Source organism: Gopherus evgoodei, chromosome 9 (genome assembly GCF_007399415.2).
Source record: "Gopherus evgoodei ecotype Sinaloan lineage chromosome 9, rGopEvg1_v1.p, whole genome shotgun sequence".
Lineage (NCBI taxonomy): Eukaryota > Metazoa > Chordata > Testudines > Testudinidae > Gopherus > Gopherus evgoodei.
In genome coordinates, this window is record NC_044330.1 from 106,848,845 (window position 1) to 106,869,088 (window position 20,244).

The window sequence follows — 20,244 nt, forward strand, 5'->3', positions numbered from 1 at the left end:
CCCAAAGCATTAAACGTTTGAGACAGTAACATGAATTCTTAGCACCACACAGTGTCCTGCTTGGAATAAGCATTCGTGGTCTCTAGTGAGAGCATTTAATAACCTTGAGTAAGTGCAGGGACAGACAGTAGACAATTTGTGGGCACATCTCCACTGCAGCGGCAGATGTAATTGCCAGCTCGTAAACATGCCAGTCGGCACCCTGCTCAAGCTAGCATGGCTGTGTCCACTTCCAGTGCCAGTGTAGATGGACCCTGTGGGTAAGGCTCTGTGTAAAATGCTGGCATCCTATGGCAGCCCAGGACAGCAGCGAAGGGCCACAGAAGGGTGGGTGGCGGCATTCAGGGAATTTCTGTGTTAACATTTCTTGTCCCAGTGGCCCAGCTGAACAGTATGGCGTGTGTGAAGTGGGCTCACTGGGGCTCATCTAGCCGATGCCAACGTGAAAGCTGCTGGGTGAAGCTTGTCTCACAACAGTGGGCAGGCAAGGCCCCAGGACAATGTCCCCAAAGTCTCCTGAAATCTCATCAGCAAAGCTATTCAATTGCAATGTCACGCCCTTTGACCGGGCTCAAAGAAAAGTCTGCATCTCTCCCATCTGCTCTGAAAGTGAGAGGTGCTAAGATCAGCACGTTTATTCCCCATTAACATTGCCAAGGAACTGTTGCTGTTTTACCTTAACAACAGAGTTAAAAAAAAGAAATCATTCACTGTGCTTATAAAGCAAACCAGACCTGAGCAGAGATTTGGGGACCCAAACTAAACCCCTTCCTCCTGGCAGACATGTCCACCACACACCTCCAGATCGAGGTTCTTACGCAGTACAATAGTGAACTGCTGGAATTTAGGAAAAATAGTGTTGTTCTGAGGACAAGTCCATCTTTGTTAAGGCACAGAAGAATAAATCCACTTTTTTGGCATCACCTAAATTCATGTAATTCACATCTGACAGTAGTAGAGGTTCATGTTCCTCAGGATTTCATTGCGCTTTCTGTGTTTTGGGGAATGGACCGGTACAGACATTTGCAGGAGCTAATGTTTTGGCTTAAGTTACTATGCAACAGCCATAGGAATGGAAGAAAAAAATTAAATACATTCTGCGGATATTAGGTTTTTGGGTAGGATACATTTTAATTGGGGATGGGCAGAGGAGAGAAGAAAACAAAGTGAATATTTTCTTATCAAAAGACCGTGAAAATAATTAAATAAGAATTATTAAACCAACAATGTTTCTTTAATAAATTAATAGCAGCATCACAAAACCCTGGGGGTGAATGACCAGAAAGAAGTTGGGAGGTGACAGCATTCAACCATTCACAAAGATGTTCCCATCTGCTGGCAGGGAGGGAACGTGGGGGCCATAAGGCTGTCCTCTCGTACGGTTATCTGAACAGGTAATATACATCCAAATGGTTTCAGCTGAGTAGCAATGGTCACCGGACATACAAGTTTCAGGGTGAAAGTCTCTTTTTTAAACATTTATAAAAGTATTGTAGCATCTATGTTCAATTCTCAGTATTTACATCCAAATGCAGGAGGTTCCCTTTGTGTCATAACTACTGTACTTGCATGAACAGGATGGAAGGCTCCTAATCAAGGATGATCCCTGCATGTGGACTCTGCTAAATACTAGGATGCCATGACATATGAACTGTTTATACATGTGCTATAAGCTAGTATCATTCAACTTATTGCTAGTACTTTCAAAGTTTGTGGTTGCTTTTTAAAAAATCTAGATAGAGAGATTTATTTTTGGAAAAGATGTGCTGTGAATTCACCCTGCAAAAATACTCAACAAAAGGAAACACACAGTTCTGATCCCCTCCAGCACGTGCAGTATGTCAAACCTGAGCTAGAGAAAAGGGCAGCCCCCCAAGGAGGGAGGTGGTGTCATTGTCCAGCCCCAATGCTACCAGCTATGATGACTGTGTAGAAATGCAAATGGACGCATGAGTGAGGAGACATACTGAACATTCAGGCCAGTGCCTGCGTAGCTGCAGAATACATGCTGCATGCATGCATGCTGCCTTCCTGCAAAGCGGGAGCTAGATTCACCACAGCAGCACTCTGGTCCTATGCCAGTGGAAGAACTGCAGATTTACACTGACATGAATGAGAGGTGAATCAGGCCCAGGGACTTCAGTGGGATTGCATCAGAGTCACACGGGAGTAATACAGTGGTGGATCAAGCCATGGCTGTGGATTCCTGTAAGGGCCACAATCAGATAATTGCTGTCAAGTGCAATTCAACAGTGTAACCCCTTCACTAAAGCAACAGCTCCATTCTGCACTTCCTTTGTGGTTCCAGCTGGTGCCTAAGAACATGAAAACCAGTTCACATTAAGCAAATGCAACTCATCCTTGACATGCATCACCCTTGCTATTCTCGGTCTTTTCATAAGCAGAGACTGCCAGTCACAGCAAAGACACCTACTTCACAGGGATGTCGTTAGGTTTGTTAATTAGTTACAGAAGATCTAAGCTGCTAAAGGCTAGCTCTGGCATGATGCAGAGTTCGGAGTCAGCAGCACTCCAGAGCCTCACCCGAGTCATAGTTCCTCACCTACTTCCTCATATAGGAACGCCCCACTTAACGTCCTCCCACTTAACATTGTTTTGACGTTACGTTGCTGCTCCATTAGGGAACATGCTCATTTAAAGTTGTGCAATGCTCCCTTCTAACGTCGTTTGGCTGCCTGCTCTGTCCACTGCTTGTAGGATTCTGTGGAAGAGCTGTGACTTTACAAGGGAGCATTGCCCAAGTTCCTCTTCTCCGCCTCCTCCCCCTTCCTCCCTCCCAGTGCTTCCCCCACCGCCAAACAGGTAGTGCTTAGGACTTTCTGGGACAGAAAGGGAGGAGCGGAGATGTGGCTGCTCCGGAGAGGAGGTGGATGGGGGGTGGGAGGAGGTGGGCCTGGAGAATACCCTGGCAAAGTCAATACCTGTTCTTCTCCGGGGAAGCTGCCACTGCTGCTGCGCAAGGTACTTCCTAGCGTCCTTGCCTGCAGCAGGCTGTGTCTGTGTGGGGTAAGCCAGGGACGCGCCTCCTAACACAGTACAGTACTGTACAGTATATAATGCCTTTTGTCTACCCCCCAAAAAAATTTCCTTGGAACCTAACCCCTTGCATTTACATTAAATCTTATGGGAAAATTGGATTAGTTTAAGATCGTTTCACTGGAAGTTGCATTTTTCAGGAACAGAACTACAGCGTTAAGCGAGGAGTTACTGTAGCTCTTGGGGCCAGTCGCTTACTCTTGGTTTACACCAGGTGGGTTGGTGCTTAGCCCGTTCCCAGGATGGAACAAGCAATGGCCTCGCTTACACTGATGCACCTTGGCTCACGGGGCTGGGAGGGTTCTTTCGCCCTCGGGGAGGCTCACAGTCCGAGCAGCAGCCCTCCCAACACAAGCACGAAATCAGGTTTGCGGTGGCAGGATGCGCAGAAGAAAGCAGTGCTGTCTCTCCAGAACTGTGACACCGCCCATCTCAGGCTGCCGAGAAAACGAACATGTGAATGAACAAGGAAATGCGAGACTGCTGAGAGCAAGAGGCTAGGAAAGATGAAACTGAGAGCCCCAATGAAACCAAAGCCCACTTCTCGAAGTAAAGCACATGACTGAGCCCGATGACATGCCACTCAAAGCAAACAGCCTGACCCAGCAGCAAGCGAAGGGCACTCGGCTGATCTAGGAGCTGTAAATAATAGACTGCTTGCAACTCTTCCCTGCACTAGTGTGGTGTAAAAGACCTGAACAGGAGCTAACAGCTGCTTCAGAGCCAGACACTGAGCCAAACTCTGTTCACCTTTCTCATGTGAGCCACATCACACGCCCATCAGACAACAGGCAGGAGAAAGCGGAGCAGAGCCTGGCCCACTGCTAGCTCGGCATCTGGTTATTTTTAGGGTTCAGGGCAGAGTCAGAGACACTCTATTTACAAAGGAAGGGCCAAGAGAGTTTTCTGGTTTTAATGGTGCCATGAGAGTTCAGGATCCCAGGGTCAAATGGCCCTGAAAGAAGAAGCGCACTGCAATCACGTTCCCTAGTAGTGAGGCATGAACAAGCATCTGCTAGGGACCAAGATGTGACTGCCAATCTCAGCGCACTTGGAAATGAAATCAGAACTGAAAACAGCTCTCCAGGGTGAAAGGTCACCCTGCACACACCCCCATGTGAGCAGTCTGGTTAGCCAACTGTTCCGTTGCAATACTGCGATGCTTGGCAGAGGAATCCCTTCCAGGATTCTGGTAAGACTTGGTGTTGCACTGTTGCATGGGCACATAACTTGGGTGAGGATTTAAAGTGTATATTTACTGTCAACTTGAAAAAGTTTTCCTGATCAAGTCCATTTCCATGGACTTGATCTCTAACTATGAATGAGCCACTCTGGACTCCAGCAAATGCCACCTGGGTAAGTATTCAGCATTTTTGTTCATACACTGGAAGAAAATGTCAGCATTTTGTCCATGATGTAAGCAAAATACTTGATATTTTTGATCTAGTAGGAACAGTAAATATAGAACTTTAAACCTCCCCTCAGTGTATGTACGATTTAAAGCACTGGGCTGGAAAGCTGAATTTTTTTAAAAAAGCTTTGTTCAGGATGCAGTATTTACATTGTTCTTTGACACGCACATTTTTACACAGGTATATTTCAGCTGCAGAACCTCGGGTGAGACTCGATTACACACAGCTCACCCTTTCGCTTACAACATTGCAGCTGTTTATCGACAGCTCTGAAGTCCCCGGTTGCATTTCTAAGCCCTCCTCAGTTTCATCCAGCTCCACGCTGTTGAGTTCATTGCCATTTCGGTAGCTATTTACAGCAAGGTCTTTCCCGTACGAAGCTGTGGAAGCGACATTCAGACACTGGTTTTGTTGCAATGCTGATTTTTTACTGGGTTTGTACTGGCAGCAGATATAGTTGGCAAAAGCCCTGCGATAGGTTTTATTGAAGAGTGTGTACACCAGGGGGTTAATCCCAGAACAAATGTAACCAACCCAAACAAACACGTCCATGAGTTCGCCCAGGAGGCTCCTATCACAGGCTTCCTTGCAAAGAACGGACATGATGTTAGTGATGAAAAATGGACACCACAGGATAAGAAACAAAAAGAAGACAATGCCCAGGACCTTGGAGGCTCTGCGCTCGTTGTTGATAGACTGCATGGTCCCTTTCCGAAAGAGCACAGCTTCCTTATTTACGGGAGAGTTCAAGTGGGAGGCTGCCTCGTGGTTCTGGAGCATCGAGATGTTCTCTGTGTTGTTTTCTTTTTTGAGGCAGTTCATGCTGCTCCTTCGCTGCTTGGGCACCTCGCCGTACATGAACACCGTTGCTTGCTTCTGCAGCACCTGGACAGTCAGGCAGTATGAGATCACCATGATGATGAGCGGGATAAAGAATGCCACGAAGGACCCAAAAAGGACAAAGTTTTCATCATTCAGAATGCAGCTCCCATTCACAAACACCCTGGAGTCATCCTGCAATCCTATGACTGGAATGGGCATGGATATCCCTGGAAAAGAGAGAGCGAAAGCAGACTGTTACTAAAGCAGACAAGGACTCCGGAGAGAGTGTGTAAATGATTCGTGCCTCACCGACACCGCATTTCACCCCATGCCTACAGCTGTGCCACAGACAAGCCAGTATCCCCAGGAGGAACGAGAACCTCTGTTGTAATGCTCAACCCCACTAGGCGGCAGCACGGCTCTAGTGACAAAAAGACCTGCTGTCTCGGAACATCGTGCAGGCATATTGGACTCCAGCGCCGATGCAATGAATCACCTCTCCAAGGTTTCAGTATAACTCCGTTCCTGGGCTGCTATTTCTAATGCTAATTCCGACTCGCAGACGCTGTCGACAAGGTGGCTATTTCCTACACCAAAGAGCTTTGCTATACTCAACCTGGCACCCAGGTTTGGGGCAAAGTGGAGGACAGACACACCGAATTTCTGAGGCAGGCTCAGGCCAAACACAAGAAAGTGACAACCAGCTAGCTCGTGTGGCCAATCTGTGAAACAATATTACAATGATTGTAAGAGAAAACCAGCCTCGTTCTTCCTAGCACTCTGGGGGAAGCACATGCTATTTTCTGGTCTCATCCTGAGCGGAGCTGACCTCAGTGATAGTTCTGGGTGCTCAGCACCTTTCAGGATCAAGCTTCTTGTCTGTATTTGTTAGAGGAGAGCAGGGATCTCTGTAAGCCGCACACCCCATGTGTCTCCAGCTACAGGGGCTATCTGCAGTGTATACCTGGCAGTCATTATACAGGCAGTCTTCTCTGAAGCCTTAGAATGAAGCAATTGTGAAGTCTAATGATGAGGCATTTATCAAATAATGTGTCTGATTCCTGTCCCTAGGACCAGAATGCAACAGGCTACGAGTGTGTACAGGCTGCCATGGGAGGTACGCCTGTGAGAACAGAGAGGGCGGAGGGAACTGCACCCCCTTGGTGTCAGTGAAGGGGTTGTTAGAGGCGGTTGTGAATGGGCCAGTCTCAGAGCTGAAGTCAGAGGCACACAAATATGGCTTTTGGCTGAGACGGGAAGCCCACTTTAAATGAATACATTAAATTTTACTAGGGTGCATTTTCCAACTTCCCCAACTACTAGGTCTGCTGACAAAACGACAGGAATCCCTGTATTTTTTTTTTCTATTCCAAAACTAATTTATCAAGGTATTAGAGACGCTATGCCAGGGGGGTTCCCTTGCTCTCTGCACTCATCAACGGTTTGGGCCTGGTCCACACTACGCAGTTAAATCGATTTAAACAGCATTAAATCGATTTAACGCTGTACCCGTCCACACTACAATGCACTTTAAATTGATTTTAAGGGCTCTTAAAATCGATTTCTGTAATCCTCCCCAAAGAGAGGAGTAACGCTAAAATCGATATTACTATATCGATTAAGGGTTAGTGTGGATGCAAATCGACATTATTGGCCTCATTCTTTTACAGTAGCTACCTACAGTGCACCGCTCCAGAAATCGACGCTAGCCTAGGACCATGGACGCACACCACCGAATTAATGTGCCCTAGTTTAGACGCATAAAATCGACTTTATAATATCGGTATTATAAAACCGGTTTTAGTTAATTCGAAATTATGCTGTAGTGTAGACGTACCCTTAGATTGAGATAGTGGCACAGAGAGCACACTTATAAAGTGCGCGGACGATACCAAGCGGGGAGTAGTTGCAAGTGCTGAATAATCACAGCGAACACTGAAAAGATCAATAATTGATTAAATATGTGCGGAAGCCAGTCTGCTGCTGGCTGCTAAGCCACCCCCTGCTGCTCCTAGTTGTGTTTAGATCACCAGCAAGATCACCCTAGGTTTATACTGTATGTACAGTATCATCTTACTGGGTGATTATAATCTGGGGGGAAAACACTTTGCAATACTAGGACCTTTGTATATAAATTACATATCCATTGTCTTGTGTGTGTCATGTTCTAGAAGTCCAAAATCTTTATCTAAAAGCAGAGAGCGAAATGTGCTGTTAAGCATGGCGTTCTTTTCCTGCCTTTGCTAAGCGACTCCAGAATCCTGAAGAATACATCTGAGAACTGTCAGCATCGTACATTTACTGTTTGCCAGTAGGTTAGTGAGGGAATTTCTGCCGGAAAGCAACGACGCCTATAAATGCTTCACATACCTAACGCTTGTCCTTCATTGTCCTGAGCTACATCTACATTATCCAGCCATCTCGCTCTCTCTGCAGACTGCCAAAGTTCACATCCAGGCTCTCATCATCTCATGTCTTCACCAATGTAATCGCCTCCTCTCTCACCTTAACTATGACAACCTTAACTCTCTCAAGTCCATTTAACACCCTGCTACTAAAAACCAGCTTCTTAGTTTCTTGGTTAGGTAGCTTCATAGCTATTTAACAATTACTGGGTCAGATCCTGCAGCCCTTCCACACGTGAGTAATCCAAATGAAATCAATGGAGTTATATCAGAATAAAACCAGGATAGTGCACATCTGAACAGATTTTTTGCTACAAGTTGTTAGTAAGAAACAAGCCCACTGTATTCAGAAAATAACAAGGGGCCAAATTCAAGCATGGTGCAACTTCACTGAATTCAATGGAGTTCCACCAGAGTTGGATTTAGCCCACAGTGATTAGATGAACATTCAGGGTGTCATTATGATCACATAACTAGGCAATGCTTTTGTATATTATGGAACATAATTCCCTTCTCAGTAACACTTGCATGGATCAGGAATATATTTATATCCTGTATTTATATTTTAAGTAAAAGCTGATAGCTCTGCGGAAAAATAACAACTGCAGTCCTATTTTGATATCAATAACTGCAAGTGAAAAATGTTTGTGAAAAAAGTTTTAAAGAATTCTTCTTGGGATATGCTGTTACCCTGAAGAATGATTGGTTGGCAAACAGGATGGGTCAGGCAGGCCTGTTGCTCTTCTAAAAACGTTTGTAACTTTCACATCTATTAAAATGAACTTAAACATACCTAAATTCTGATGGCTGACAAGTATATTCTACTCTGGATGCATCTGATCGGAGTCATCTTCCTTAATAACAGCTGAATATTTAATTTTGTGATGCAGCAAAGCCAGTTGTTGCAGGAACCATTTGATGGCAGGGAAAGGGAAAATCTCCATTCTGAGAAGGGGAAATGAAATGACTTGAGAACTGGTGCCAGTGTCAGACTCTATTTCAGAGCTTGAGATGTCCAGGGTCAGGAATGAGTCCGATTGTAAAGCCAAATGAGACCATTAGCTCATCCAGTCTGACCACCTGTATAACACAGGCCATTAAATGTCACCTGCTTATGCCTATACTGCGCTCAGTGTTCGATTAAAGCATGTCTTCCAGAAAGGGAACCTGTCTTCATTTGAAAGTATCAAGAGATGGAGGAGAGTCCACCACTTCCCTGGGGAGTTTGTTCCAATGGTTAATCACTGTCTCTGTTAAACATTTGTTCCCAGTCTGTAATTTGAAATTCTCTGGCTTCAGCTTCCAGCTATGTGCTCTTCTGCTGCCTTTCTCTGCTAGAGTAAAGAGCCCTTTGGTACTCGGCCTCTTCTTCCCAGGAAGGTACCAACACACTTAATGTCACCTCTCTATAGGTGATCAGAATGAGCTCCATAAGTCTCTCACTGTCAGGTATCTTCTCCAACCCTCGAATAATTTTTGTGGTTCTCTTCTGGTCCCTCTTCTGTTTTTCAACATCCTTTTTCAGATGTGGGCACTGGACCTGGACTCAGTGTTCCAGGATCAGTCTCACCAGTGCCACATACAGAGGTAAAATCACCTCCCTGCTCTGACTCCCTATTCCCCTTTGTCTACAACCCACCCACGGCATCGCCCTGGGAACTCATGTTCAGTCCACTATGACCCCGTAATCCCTCCCAGAGTCCCTGCTTTCCAGGATACAGTCCCTCATTCTGTAGGGATGGCCTGAGTTCTTTGTTCCTAGATGTAGAACTTCGCACTTGGCTATATTAAATCATGTTGTGTGTGAGTGGGCGCTGCTTGCCAAATGATCCAGATTGCTCTGATTGACTGCCTCGTCCTCATCATTGTTTACCACCACTCCGCCAGTCTGTGTCATCTGCACATTTTATTTTATATTTTGTTGGAGATTACTGCTGAAAATTACAGGCCTAGTACTGATCCCTGCAGAACCCCTCTAGAAACACCTCCATTTGATGATGGGTCCTCATAGACAACGACTTTTTGAAATCTGTCCAGTAGCCAGTTCTTAACCATTTCATATGCTCTCTCGATACTCCACAGTGGTCAGAGATGGCAGATGATTCGGAAAGCCTGGGATTATGACAGATTCCAGTTTCTAGGAGGGCACTTATACATTGCCTTTTAAGAAGAAAGGTTAGAAAAGCACAATGAACACAATAACTGTAGCATGGAGAACGTCGGAGCTTTCCAAAGACTGAAACAAAGAGATCTTTAGAAGTTGATTAAAATATGCAAATGTTTCCGCATGAATTCCTTGCTTTAATCAACCCTCGCTGTCCTGGTTTCGAGGTTTTACAGGAGTGCTCCTTTCTCCCCGTCTGTCTCAAGGCCCAATACTGCAGCACTTTACTGGGTAGCAGAGGCAGATCCTTTGACTTATGGATGCTGTGGATGCGAGTGGGCAGGAGAGCGCTCGCCCTCGGTTAGTCTCTAGCAGCGTGTTACAGAGCGACAGGACAGCAGGTTTCTATTAGGGAGCGGGTGAATCAGTTCAGTTAAGATAAAAAACACCCTGTATCCCAAACATTGCCCCATCATTCACAGATATCCTCTTTTGGGCTGTAAGGGCCTTCATCCCTGAACAGTCCTCCCTCCAGCCTGGTACCATCTGGGCTGCTTGGTTGGGAGAAACCTCCCAGCTCCTGCTACCCTCTAAGTAGTGGTTAGCCCAGCTAACTCTGCACTGCCAGGCATAATTCTGCTCTCATTCAGTCTTTGTGCACCGGTGCTTCACTGGAGCTATTCCTTATTCACAGCCCAGTGGCTGAGACCAGGATGAGGGCCAGAGGCAGATTTTGAGGGCACCCAGATAGGCCACTCCAATACCTGTTCTGTAGCTCAGTCAGGGGCCACCGCTGAATCTGCACCTTACTCAGGACTCACCTTCTGGGAGTGGCCAAGTGACATCCCCCTTCTCCTCTATTCCACCTTCCCCCATTTCTCCCAACCACAGCCATCCTCCCCATCCCCCAGCCTCCATCATCTCTTCAGGCTCCAAAGAAGAGACCTATCACACAGCTTAACAAAGCCCCATCATTTCAGGCTCAGGATCACATCAATCCACTTTCACTTTTCTGTCACTTCTTTTCTGTGCACCACATTTGTTATTTTCATGAATTACGTTTTATTTTGGTTTTCTGCAGATGCAAGGTTTCCTGTCTCATTAGAATTCCTTCACTGGGCGCCAATCAGAGGGTCTGTGAGAGGATTTAATGAACAACCAAGACATAGTGGGGGCAACGTCTTTTTTCAATTGGCCAGCGTATTAGAGCAGAGCTCCTTTTAGGATGAAATTCTGAACCTGCATCTGCTTTTCAGTCCTTGACTTGAACGCTCTGCTATCTTTGGGCCAGATCTTAAGCTGGGATATGTCCGCATAGCCTCACTGTAGACAATGGTGCTATGCCCATCTACAGCAGCTGAGGAACAAGTCCTATATACGCAGAAAGAAGGTCTCCATTAGCAGTCAGTATTACAGAATACTGGAGACAAGAGACCAGCTGAAGCCACATTTTCAGCTGGTCCAAATTGATGAAGCTCTAATACTTTAATGGAGATGCAACAATTTATGCCAATTATGTGATAATTGGGTCTACAAATTTACTCTAATTGTGAGTTGAACTGTAAAAAGTATGTGAAAGTTCCTGAGATGTTACACTAACCGATAATAACAAATATTGATGGGAGCCAGATAGACTAAATTTGTCGTAACAAAAAGGCCCCCAGGACTGTGTTAAGGTCAGACTTGATGAACAAGAAAATGGTGGGACTGGAAATCAGTGAACCAAAATTGGAGTGTTGGAAGTAGGCCTAAGTGGTGGACAAAACAACAAGGGGATCGGCTGTTCCACCCATCGCCCCTTGTGGGGTCTTTAAAGAAAGAGACTTTGAGCGGAAAATAGGGAATAACAGACAGAGGCTACCGGAGTGAGCTTCAATTATGGCTGCCACTGGCATTTCCTCCTGGTACCCTGGGCCTTCATGTCAGCCTGATCCTGAGATATGTCCTGACCAGACTGGGCCAGAGAGAGGAGCCAGATGACATCGCCGTCCATGCCAGATTGAGCTGAATCCCGAACACCAGCTGGGATGAAATGGAGACTTAACAACAACAGTTCCAGCCCATCTCAACTACCTTCTTCTCATCTCCCAGCGGGACAGCTATGACTACCGAAGAGCCTGTCAGACAAGGAGTGGGGTTCCTTGCAGGGCTCTCTTCAGCTAAAGGGGAAGGCAAGAAGGGCAGGTGTGGAAAGGAAAGCCTCATTCAATGCTTTACATTTCAAAGGCTGTCACAGTATTTTCTTCTTTTCTGGATCTGTAATAAAAGGTTGAAAGGATTTGTAATGGAGTGTTTGCCGTGGTGCTAAGCAGGCTGAGGTCTCTGTATTCCAAACCCCAAACCTCGGTTAACATTGTTTAATGTTGGAAAGTGACTGGGTGACATAAACACCTTGGGCCTATTTATTCCATCTAAATTAACACAACAGCTCTCACCCAGCATGTGAAGCCGAACAAAAACTTTTGGCCACAGTGAGGGTCAAACAGAATCTTCGTGTCCATAGACATTCTCACGACTGAGGTAACAGTACTGCGTTCCCCCAGATCTGGGGGTGTGTGTGAACGCCCTGTACGCACTTTCATTTACATGCTGTCACTTCACTTTTTCAGTAATACTATTGATGTGCCTGCCACAGAAGGAGCACTTCCAGGCAGCCTACCTTGATTCAAAGAGTTGGGTAAAGGCCCAGTAACACATTTAGACTTCCCATCTGTCATCCTGCCCATTAGACACATTCTTCCCAGATTTTTCCTTGTAACATGTGTCCTCAGCTCTGTTTGCTAACTTAGGGCCCAAGTATGCAAACAGATTCATGTTTGTGCAGCGTCCCAGGGCACGGAGGGTCCATGGGGGCTGTTTCTCTGATCCAGCCGTCCCTACCATAAAGAATTCCTTGCTGAGAAAGTTATTAAATGTTAATAAAAAACACTTCATGGCACAAATTCAAATCAAATCCAAGTAACGTGAATTTACTCTAAAAGCCTGACACACAAAAAGATGAAGGGCAAATATATCAAGTTCCACTAGTCTTCCCTTTACTTTTATATGTAACCTGCTCTCATGAGCTGGAAAACTTCTGAATAAAGAATACGACTGCCTTTAGTCCTTGGGGCCCCATTCTGCCAGTGTTCCCCAGATCGAGTAAGACCATACTCCATGAGTAATCCTACTGAGATCAATAGGGCTTTGAGGTGCTACCTAGAGGCCTAGAAGATGACTTCACTGGAACAACTTGCAGAGTAAAGTTCTACTCAGTGTGAGTAAGGATGGAAGCCTCAGACCCTCAACAGGAGACTATTATAAAATACAGTGGAATGTCGCTTAAGGTGAGATAAGCACGTACTTCACCTGTTCCTTTAGGTGTAAGTTTTCATATTCCTATAAATAAAGCTCAGTGATAAAAGAGATGAAACGCCGAGACAGTTAAATGTGGGTATGAAATCCTTTTTAAAGGTGAATGCTTTATTGCATTGATAAACAGGATACCAATCTAAAGCCTAAAGCATAACATAGTATGTGATCATGGGGACTGATCTTGTTTTAACATAGTCCATGTCATACCCCAGCCATTACTTGACTACACACTCGACTGTGTTTTGTTTTTCTTTAGTTATTTGTCAAGTTTTCAATCCACAGAAGTTTTGCTTGGCAAGGGGATCATCTTGAAATGTTAAAAACTCATGATGTTCACAATTAATACGACATCAACAAGACATGTGGAGGTCTGCGGCTCATTAAGACATAATGTCAGGATGCCATGGAGAAGTCACAGCTGCTACCTGCTATGCAGAACATGTGCAGGAGGTGCCAATTACTTTGTTCTCATGCAGTGCCAGAGACCTCGTTGTCCTTATGCCAGCCTGAAATGGTGTCGTGCGAACAGGCAGGTTGAGAGATTGCCAGCCAGGCAAGCTGTGTAACCAAGCTTCTTCTGAAACTGGAACGAGGGATGGATAAAGAAGAGCAGCACTGAGTCTCAACGGGAACAGAGCAAATGGGGGACTTGCAGTTTTGTTGCTATTATTAATACGCTGGGTTAGGGACGCTAGAGAAACAGAAAAACTCATACCTACCAAGAAACTAGATGTTCTTCCACAGCAAGAAGCCCTGCTGCCGGAGGTTCGCTACAGATCTCACAGCAGCAGGAGAAGTTAGAAAAGACCTGCTCTAACTTCTTCTGGGGGTGGGTGGCTGAGGATCAGGCTGCCACTAACCACTACCTACCACATCTGAGTAGCTTTGACGTAGTGGAGAACAGGGCCCCGGGAGAATTCCCACAAACCCACACTGCCGGGGGTCATGCTCACTCTCACAAACAGTTCTGTTGGCGCCAATAAGTAAGGTAACAAACAAGAAACTCAAATGGCATTTCTGTTAGCAGTCAGTGAGAGTCAGGACAAAGGACAGGAAGGGCAATGAGTGTGAAGCTGGATTTAAGGGTGTATTGTTCTGACACAAAATTACATTGCTGATGTGAAAGTCTGCATTACACTGAGTTTTGGGATCCTAACATTGGCTCAAATCCTGAAGTTCTCTTTCAAGTTTTTCTCAGTCCTTACTGAGGGGAAAACTCCCTTGACCTATGCAAGGACTGAGTTGAAAAGCTCAATGTATTCTTGCAGCCGTGTGTAAATCCACTTCAGGATTCCAACAGGCAATTTCTTTTTGAGTAATATTACCTTGTCTAGTATCAGAGGGGTAGCTGTGTTAGTCTGGATCATGACATGCATCTGACGAAGTGGGTATTCACCCACAAAAGCTCATGCTTCAAAACGTCTGTTAGTCTATAAGGTGCCACAGGATTCTTTGCTACTATTACCTTGTTTGTGCTTTTTCCCACCTGACAGCAATAGGACAACATAGTGTATTTAGAGCTGTTCTGCATCCTGCTCATGTTCTACATACAACTGCAACTGAGATGCTTCTCTGTATGAAAATCAACTGGAAAAATGTGGCACAACTCTGGCATAAAGCCACTGAGTGAGAACAGGAGCTGGCAGTCAGGGCACTTAGCTCCGTAGCCCTGCCACTGACTAGCTTTGTCATTGGGGATGAGGAATTAACCTCTTCATGCCTCTGTTTCTCCATCTGTGAAATGGGGACATTACCTACTTTCATAAGATCTGAAGATACAAGGTGCTTTATTAGTACCAAATACTATTATCACAAAACAATTGTCATAACGCCCATGCTCTGGTCTTAGACTCATTCAAAATTCCAACTGACCTTCCTGACATCTGCCTCAGCTATGTTTTATGGAGGTTGACTGTCTTTTGATGACAGCAACAAAATGATTAACGAAAGCAACAAAATGCCAACATACTAGGAGCTTTTTCCCCTCTCTCCTAAACTCGGCCCCCAGAACAAGCTTCAGTGGGTAGACAGGCCCATGGCAACGTGCCCTGAAGGTGCTGAGAATCTAGCTGTGTTCAAGGTTGCTAGGGGATGTGAATTCCAGAGTTGAAGGCACCCCCCCCCCACCCAACCCCTGGACACAGAACTACAGTGACTGTCAGCTCTGGTCTCGGCTGAGCTCAGCTGCTGAATGAGAGGAGAGGAAAGGTTCTGAGTCAGCCAGGACCCAACCAACACCTTGAGTGACACCCAGAAACCAAGGGGCAGCCAGTGCAGCTCTGGCAGCACCAAGCCAGTATTCTCCAAGCACAAGTTAGATTGTACCTATGCACAGTGCAGAGGCAGAGGCTTCCCACCCCAGGAGCAGCCTGGGAGACACTGTGCATTGGAGACACCCCACTGAGTCACGTTTCCTCCCTGGGTTCCACCTCACTGGTAGGGTAGTGGGGCCAGGCCCGTCTTGCCTTGCCCACTCCTGCCCCTGACTCCAGCAGGCAGCCTCACTCACTCCCATGTGCTAATGAAGAGACTGCAGAAGTATGTTATAATAAATAAGACATGGTAATTGATAAGGGGCATCTTATAATCAAATTCTGTTCAATAACTGAAAAAGAATATATGTTGTTGACAAGGTTTTCTGTGATTTATGAAATAATGACCCATTGAAAGATGTTTTTAACTCATTAGGAAGTGCTTATTAGAACAGGTGCTCTTAATAATAATGATTGATTTAGAAATTCTTTAAGCTTATCAGTCATGTAAACTAAGACACCATAAAGAAATTCCATAAGTAACGAGGTAAAATAAGATACTGAAAACAGTACATATCTCAGGAAAGTAATTTTTCCCTCCAAAAAGAAACTGCTTTGTCTCACGCCCTATCAAAGGCGAGAGATTTGGGGGGTTAGACTTGGAATGAAAACTGTCAGCATCCCATCACTTACAGAGGAAGGAAACAGGGGCCAGCTCTTCACCCTACATACAGAGTGGTGACGTACATTTTCTTTCTGTATAATGCGGTAGTAATCTTTGACTGACAATCTTTGATTAAATAATTCCATTTGAGCCTGTTATTCGATGATCTTGAATCATTATTACAAATTATATATTCAAACATGCAACATCATTATCTGTCATTTTCTGTAGCTCCATGGCCAGCCCTTACGAAGTGGCCTGTACAGCACTGTAGATGTGTGTCATCATCTTCATTCCAGTGAAGGATAGCTTTGTGCATAGGGTCCCTGATGAGGGAGGCCTTGCAGGAGTTCAAGAACCAAGATACAGTATATGTTTTTCTCGCAGCACACAGCTTAAAGCCACAAGCACAGCAGGGTGTAACGGGGGGAATGTGACCTCCAATCACATTTGGGATCTTGTCCCAACTGCTGTTTATACGAGCAAGACAATGTAGCAGAGCAGAGAAAACCGTCCTACGATTCTTTTTGCCACAAATTCCTCTTTCCTACAAAACATTGAAACATTTTAATATTTCTTCCCAAAACTACACCCCCTCCACTTGGAATCTGAACTCCTGCCATTGGGGCACTCGCTCGTTTCCTCCTCATTGTACCAGGGGGTTTCTTTTACTGAAGTGCCTCCTCTCTTTGCAGTGGGCTGTTTTACTTTCAGAGTCTTCTCTAATGTCCTTTTCCTTCCCCATCTGCTTTCTTTGCACAGCAGTTTTAGTGCCCCTTTCGGTTGTGCTGTGTCTGTTTATGGTGTTTACTGGCATACTGGTATGTATGATGCGGTGATGCTTGATCATCAGAAGCAGCGGTGTTCTCAGAGAGCATTGCTTAGTATGACCACTAGCCAATCAGAACAAAAGATTTCTACTTACCATTCATTATATTTACTCATGCAACCTCTTAAAAATCCCAATGGAAAAGAGGTGTAACCAAGTTAGTTACTCGATAAGGCACAGTTGGAGTGTGAGCCACATTGCTTACCGATCGATATGGTCCAAACTGCAGCAATTTTCATAATAGCCTTGGTGCGGGAATTGAAGCGGCTGTGCTCAATGGGATTGCGTATTGCTACATACCGATCAAGAGAGATGGCACAGAGATGCATGATAGATGCAGTTGAAAAGAGCACATCTAGGGAAATCCATACGGGGCACAATTGTTTAGGCAAAGGCCAAGCAGAATCTGAAACACAGAGAAGAGAAATGAAAGGAAAAGGAGAAGAAAATGATTTGGGAAGGTAGGTCATCATTTACAATCAAGGTGGTATGGTATTTTAAGCCAATGACATAATTTTAAGGGGTGCATGAATGTACATGACAGGGAAACCACCTCCAACATCTTCATCTTCTCAGTCCCTAGCTCAAGATGTCCAGCAAATTCTCAGCATTTCCCAGGTATCTATTTTCTGTGACTTGCGTTATTGTTCACTAAAAACAACAGAATCCTGACCATGCTGAACTGTTGAGTCGGGAATGCATTTGGGTCCCAGCCTAATTCCATATTGCCCTGGTTTTCATCTCACCTATGCTTTCGTAAAACTAAGGGCTGCATATTGCAACATGCTATTCAATTCGCTTGAGACCAGAGCGTGCCACTCCCAACTGGGACTCGTACCAGTACATATTTGCTTCAAGCTTTCTCTTCAAAGGGTGTAAGGTACTGTAGCGGGGTGCTTACCCTGCTCCTGCCCTGAAGGGCTTAAAGCAGACCTAGAGAGGTCTGCAGCTCTAAAAGCTGGGCAGACTGGGGAAGCGGCCACAGCTGGGTCACACCTGGCCTGTATAAAAAAGCTGGGAGCCAAGCGCTCAGCAGACTCTCTCCCTGCATTCAGCGGGAGAAGGGCCTGGCTGCAGGGAGCTTAACTAGGTACCTGGAGGGGAGCAGGGCTGGGGACAGGCCAAGGGAGCCGGGGAGGCTCCGGCTTAGGAAAGCCCCAGACTGCAGGCCTGGTGAGGTGTATTAGGTACCGGTGTTGCAAAGAGGCAGCCCATGGGTAGGCAAAGGCAGCAGGTCCAACCCTCCTTGCCTATGATGAGTGGCTGACACTGCAGTCTGCCCCAGTGAATGGGGGCTAAAGTGGTAACTGGCAGTAGCCAAGACTGAGGCAAGGTGGGGATAGTGGGTGGGGGTTCCCCTGGGTGGAGAGACCCAGACTGTGGAGGTACTGCCAGGGGCAGCACCCCAGAGAAAGGGGCACTGGGGTCCTGGGAGGGACACAGGGCCAGCGGTAAGGTGGATCACTGGCCTGCAGAGGGCGCTCTGACGGCTGGAGAGCTAATTTCCAACAGAGACCAGCAGGAGGCGACGCAAGGGGGTGAGTCTGCACACTTACAGGTACCTTTTCCATAAGCTGACTGGTACCGCTAGCTCTGAATTCAACTTTAAACATGCTTCCCAGCTTGGGCTGTTGCAGTAATTGAATAATACTTACCTGCCTCCCACCAGAGCATTGGCCAAGGGGTTTGAAGTTGTAAAGTGCTAAGTATTATGATTTACAAACATGAATATACTAGCAACCTCAACTGAGCAGACAGGTTCATCTGACTGCTGTTGGCACACAGCTAATAGGGGTGTCTACAATTATTCATCAGTTCACTAAGTAGCGAAGTGCAGCCTGAGAATAAAACTGCCCCAGAAGGATCCTCAGGTGGCATTGCTATTTAAATTAAGGCTGGGAGAAAATTGATTTTTGTATGATACTCTGCATGTGTTAATGCTCAGAATGGATTGTAACAGATCAATGACATGTCCTGCCAACCTCTGTGCTTCCATCTCACCTATCAAATAATTTAATCAATAGCGTCGAAAGCAGCTGCAACCATGAGAGGTGCCCTAAGATTTGAATAATAAGGAATCAGCCATTAACAGCAAGTTGTTCATTATACAGAACACTGACGTTTCAGGCAATTTGCACATGGGCCTGTTCTAGATCTCAGCCAGGGAGGATTAAATAAATCAGCTGTAGAATCAACTCTTCGGTAGAAGCAATGCTACATCCAGCCTACTCCCAGGCCTCCCATTAATGGAAAACCAGGAAGGTTGCTCAGAATCTCACTGAAACCCTTTTTAAATGGGTAACCAAGCAGAACAGAGCCTGGACTTTCCTTACACTTAATGGAATCTGAAATGAGTTGAACCAAATTAAATGATTTAAAATTGGCAAAGTGAAGATCAGGAACAGGTAGCAAGAGAACATGTCAGAGGGGAAAAAGATACATTAGCCCCATCATACAAGTGGGAGAACTGAGGGAGGGACTAGCTGAGTAGCTGGCCAAAAGCCAGACAGTGAGGCTCCAATTCTTGGAGTTACTTAAGCACACGTCTAATTTTCAGCATGTGTGCATAGCCCCACTGAAATAAATGAAATTTCTCATATGCTGAAGTACAATCCTGAATTGGTGACTGAGCTTGGACAGAACTCAGGAGACCTGACTTCAGGCCTGCCTTCTTCCTTACTGGATACCAGCCCCATTAACATAATGTTCCATGAACTTGTGGTATCATTCACTGGGCACTAACCTAGGCCAAAGGCCCTGGTTGATATAACCGCCCGTCATTCTGGAGACCACCACTGTTCTCGCTCAGCTCACTGTATGCCTGTTTCCCATCCCCAGGGAGACACACAGCACTTCTGGTTCAGACACCACTCCATGAAACAAGCAGTAGGGGGTGCTCCGACAGCAGAAAGCGCACACATTTCTAGTGTTTGTCATTTGTTGTGTGTCCGTGTTTCCCTGGGGATCAGAGGCCTATGTTCATTCTCAGCCCTGGGAAGATTTGGCTGCACACTAACATGCTGCCCTGCTGAGTTGGCCACCTTGAGTCTTGCTCGGTGGCATCCAGGTGTCTGGCTTCTTTTGGAACAAGCAGGAAGTGGTGGATAATTAGTTTAGAGGAGCAAGCACTCAGGCTATGGCTACTCAGCGATTAAACACCCGCGGCTGGCCTGGGTCAGCTGACTCGGGCTTGCAGAGCAGTAAAACTGCCGTGTAGATGTTTAGGCTCAGGCTGGGACCCTGCCAGAGGGGAGGGTCCCAGAGCCTGGGCTCCAGCCAAATGTCTACACAGCAATGTCCCCGCAGCCCGAGTCCCAAGAGCCCAAGCCATGCTGTGGATCTTTT

At 45.9% G+C, this 20,244-nt stretch overlaps 1 protein-coding gene across 9 annotated transcripts in view; it reads right to left on the reverse strand.

Moving 5' to 3' along the window:
- Positions 1 to 3,167: 3,167 nt before the first annotated feature.
- The window catches only part of HTR2C (5-hydroxytryptamine receptor 2C), a 436,533-nt gene continuing 419,456 nt past the window's right edge, over positions 3,168 to 20,244 (reverse strand). For 7 of the 9 annotated variants that reach the window (XM_030574618.1, XM_030574616.1, XM_030574619.1 and 4 more), the window contains 2 exons: positions 17,105 to 17,305; positions 3,168 to 5,518 (listed from right to left, as the gene is read on the reverse strand). In XM_030574618.1, the coding sequence (XP_030430478.1) occupies positions 4,686 to 5,518; positions 17,105 to 17,305 (1,034 nt within the window). In that variant the 3' untranslated portion in view covers positions 3,168 to 4,685. The remainder of the gene's footprint in view (positions 5,519 to 17,104; positions 17,306 to 20,244) is intronic. The other 2 variants (XM_030574617.1, XM_030574623.1) reach the window with 1 other exon arrangement.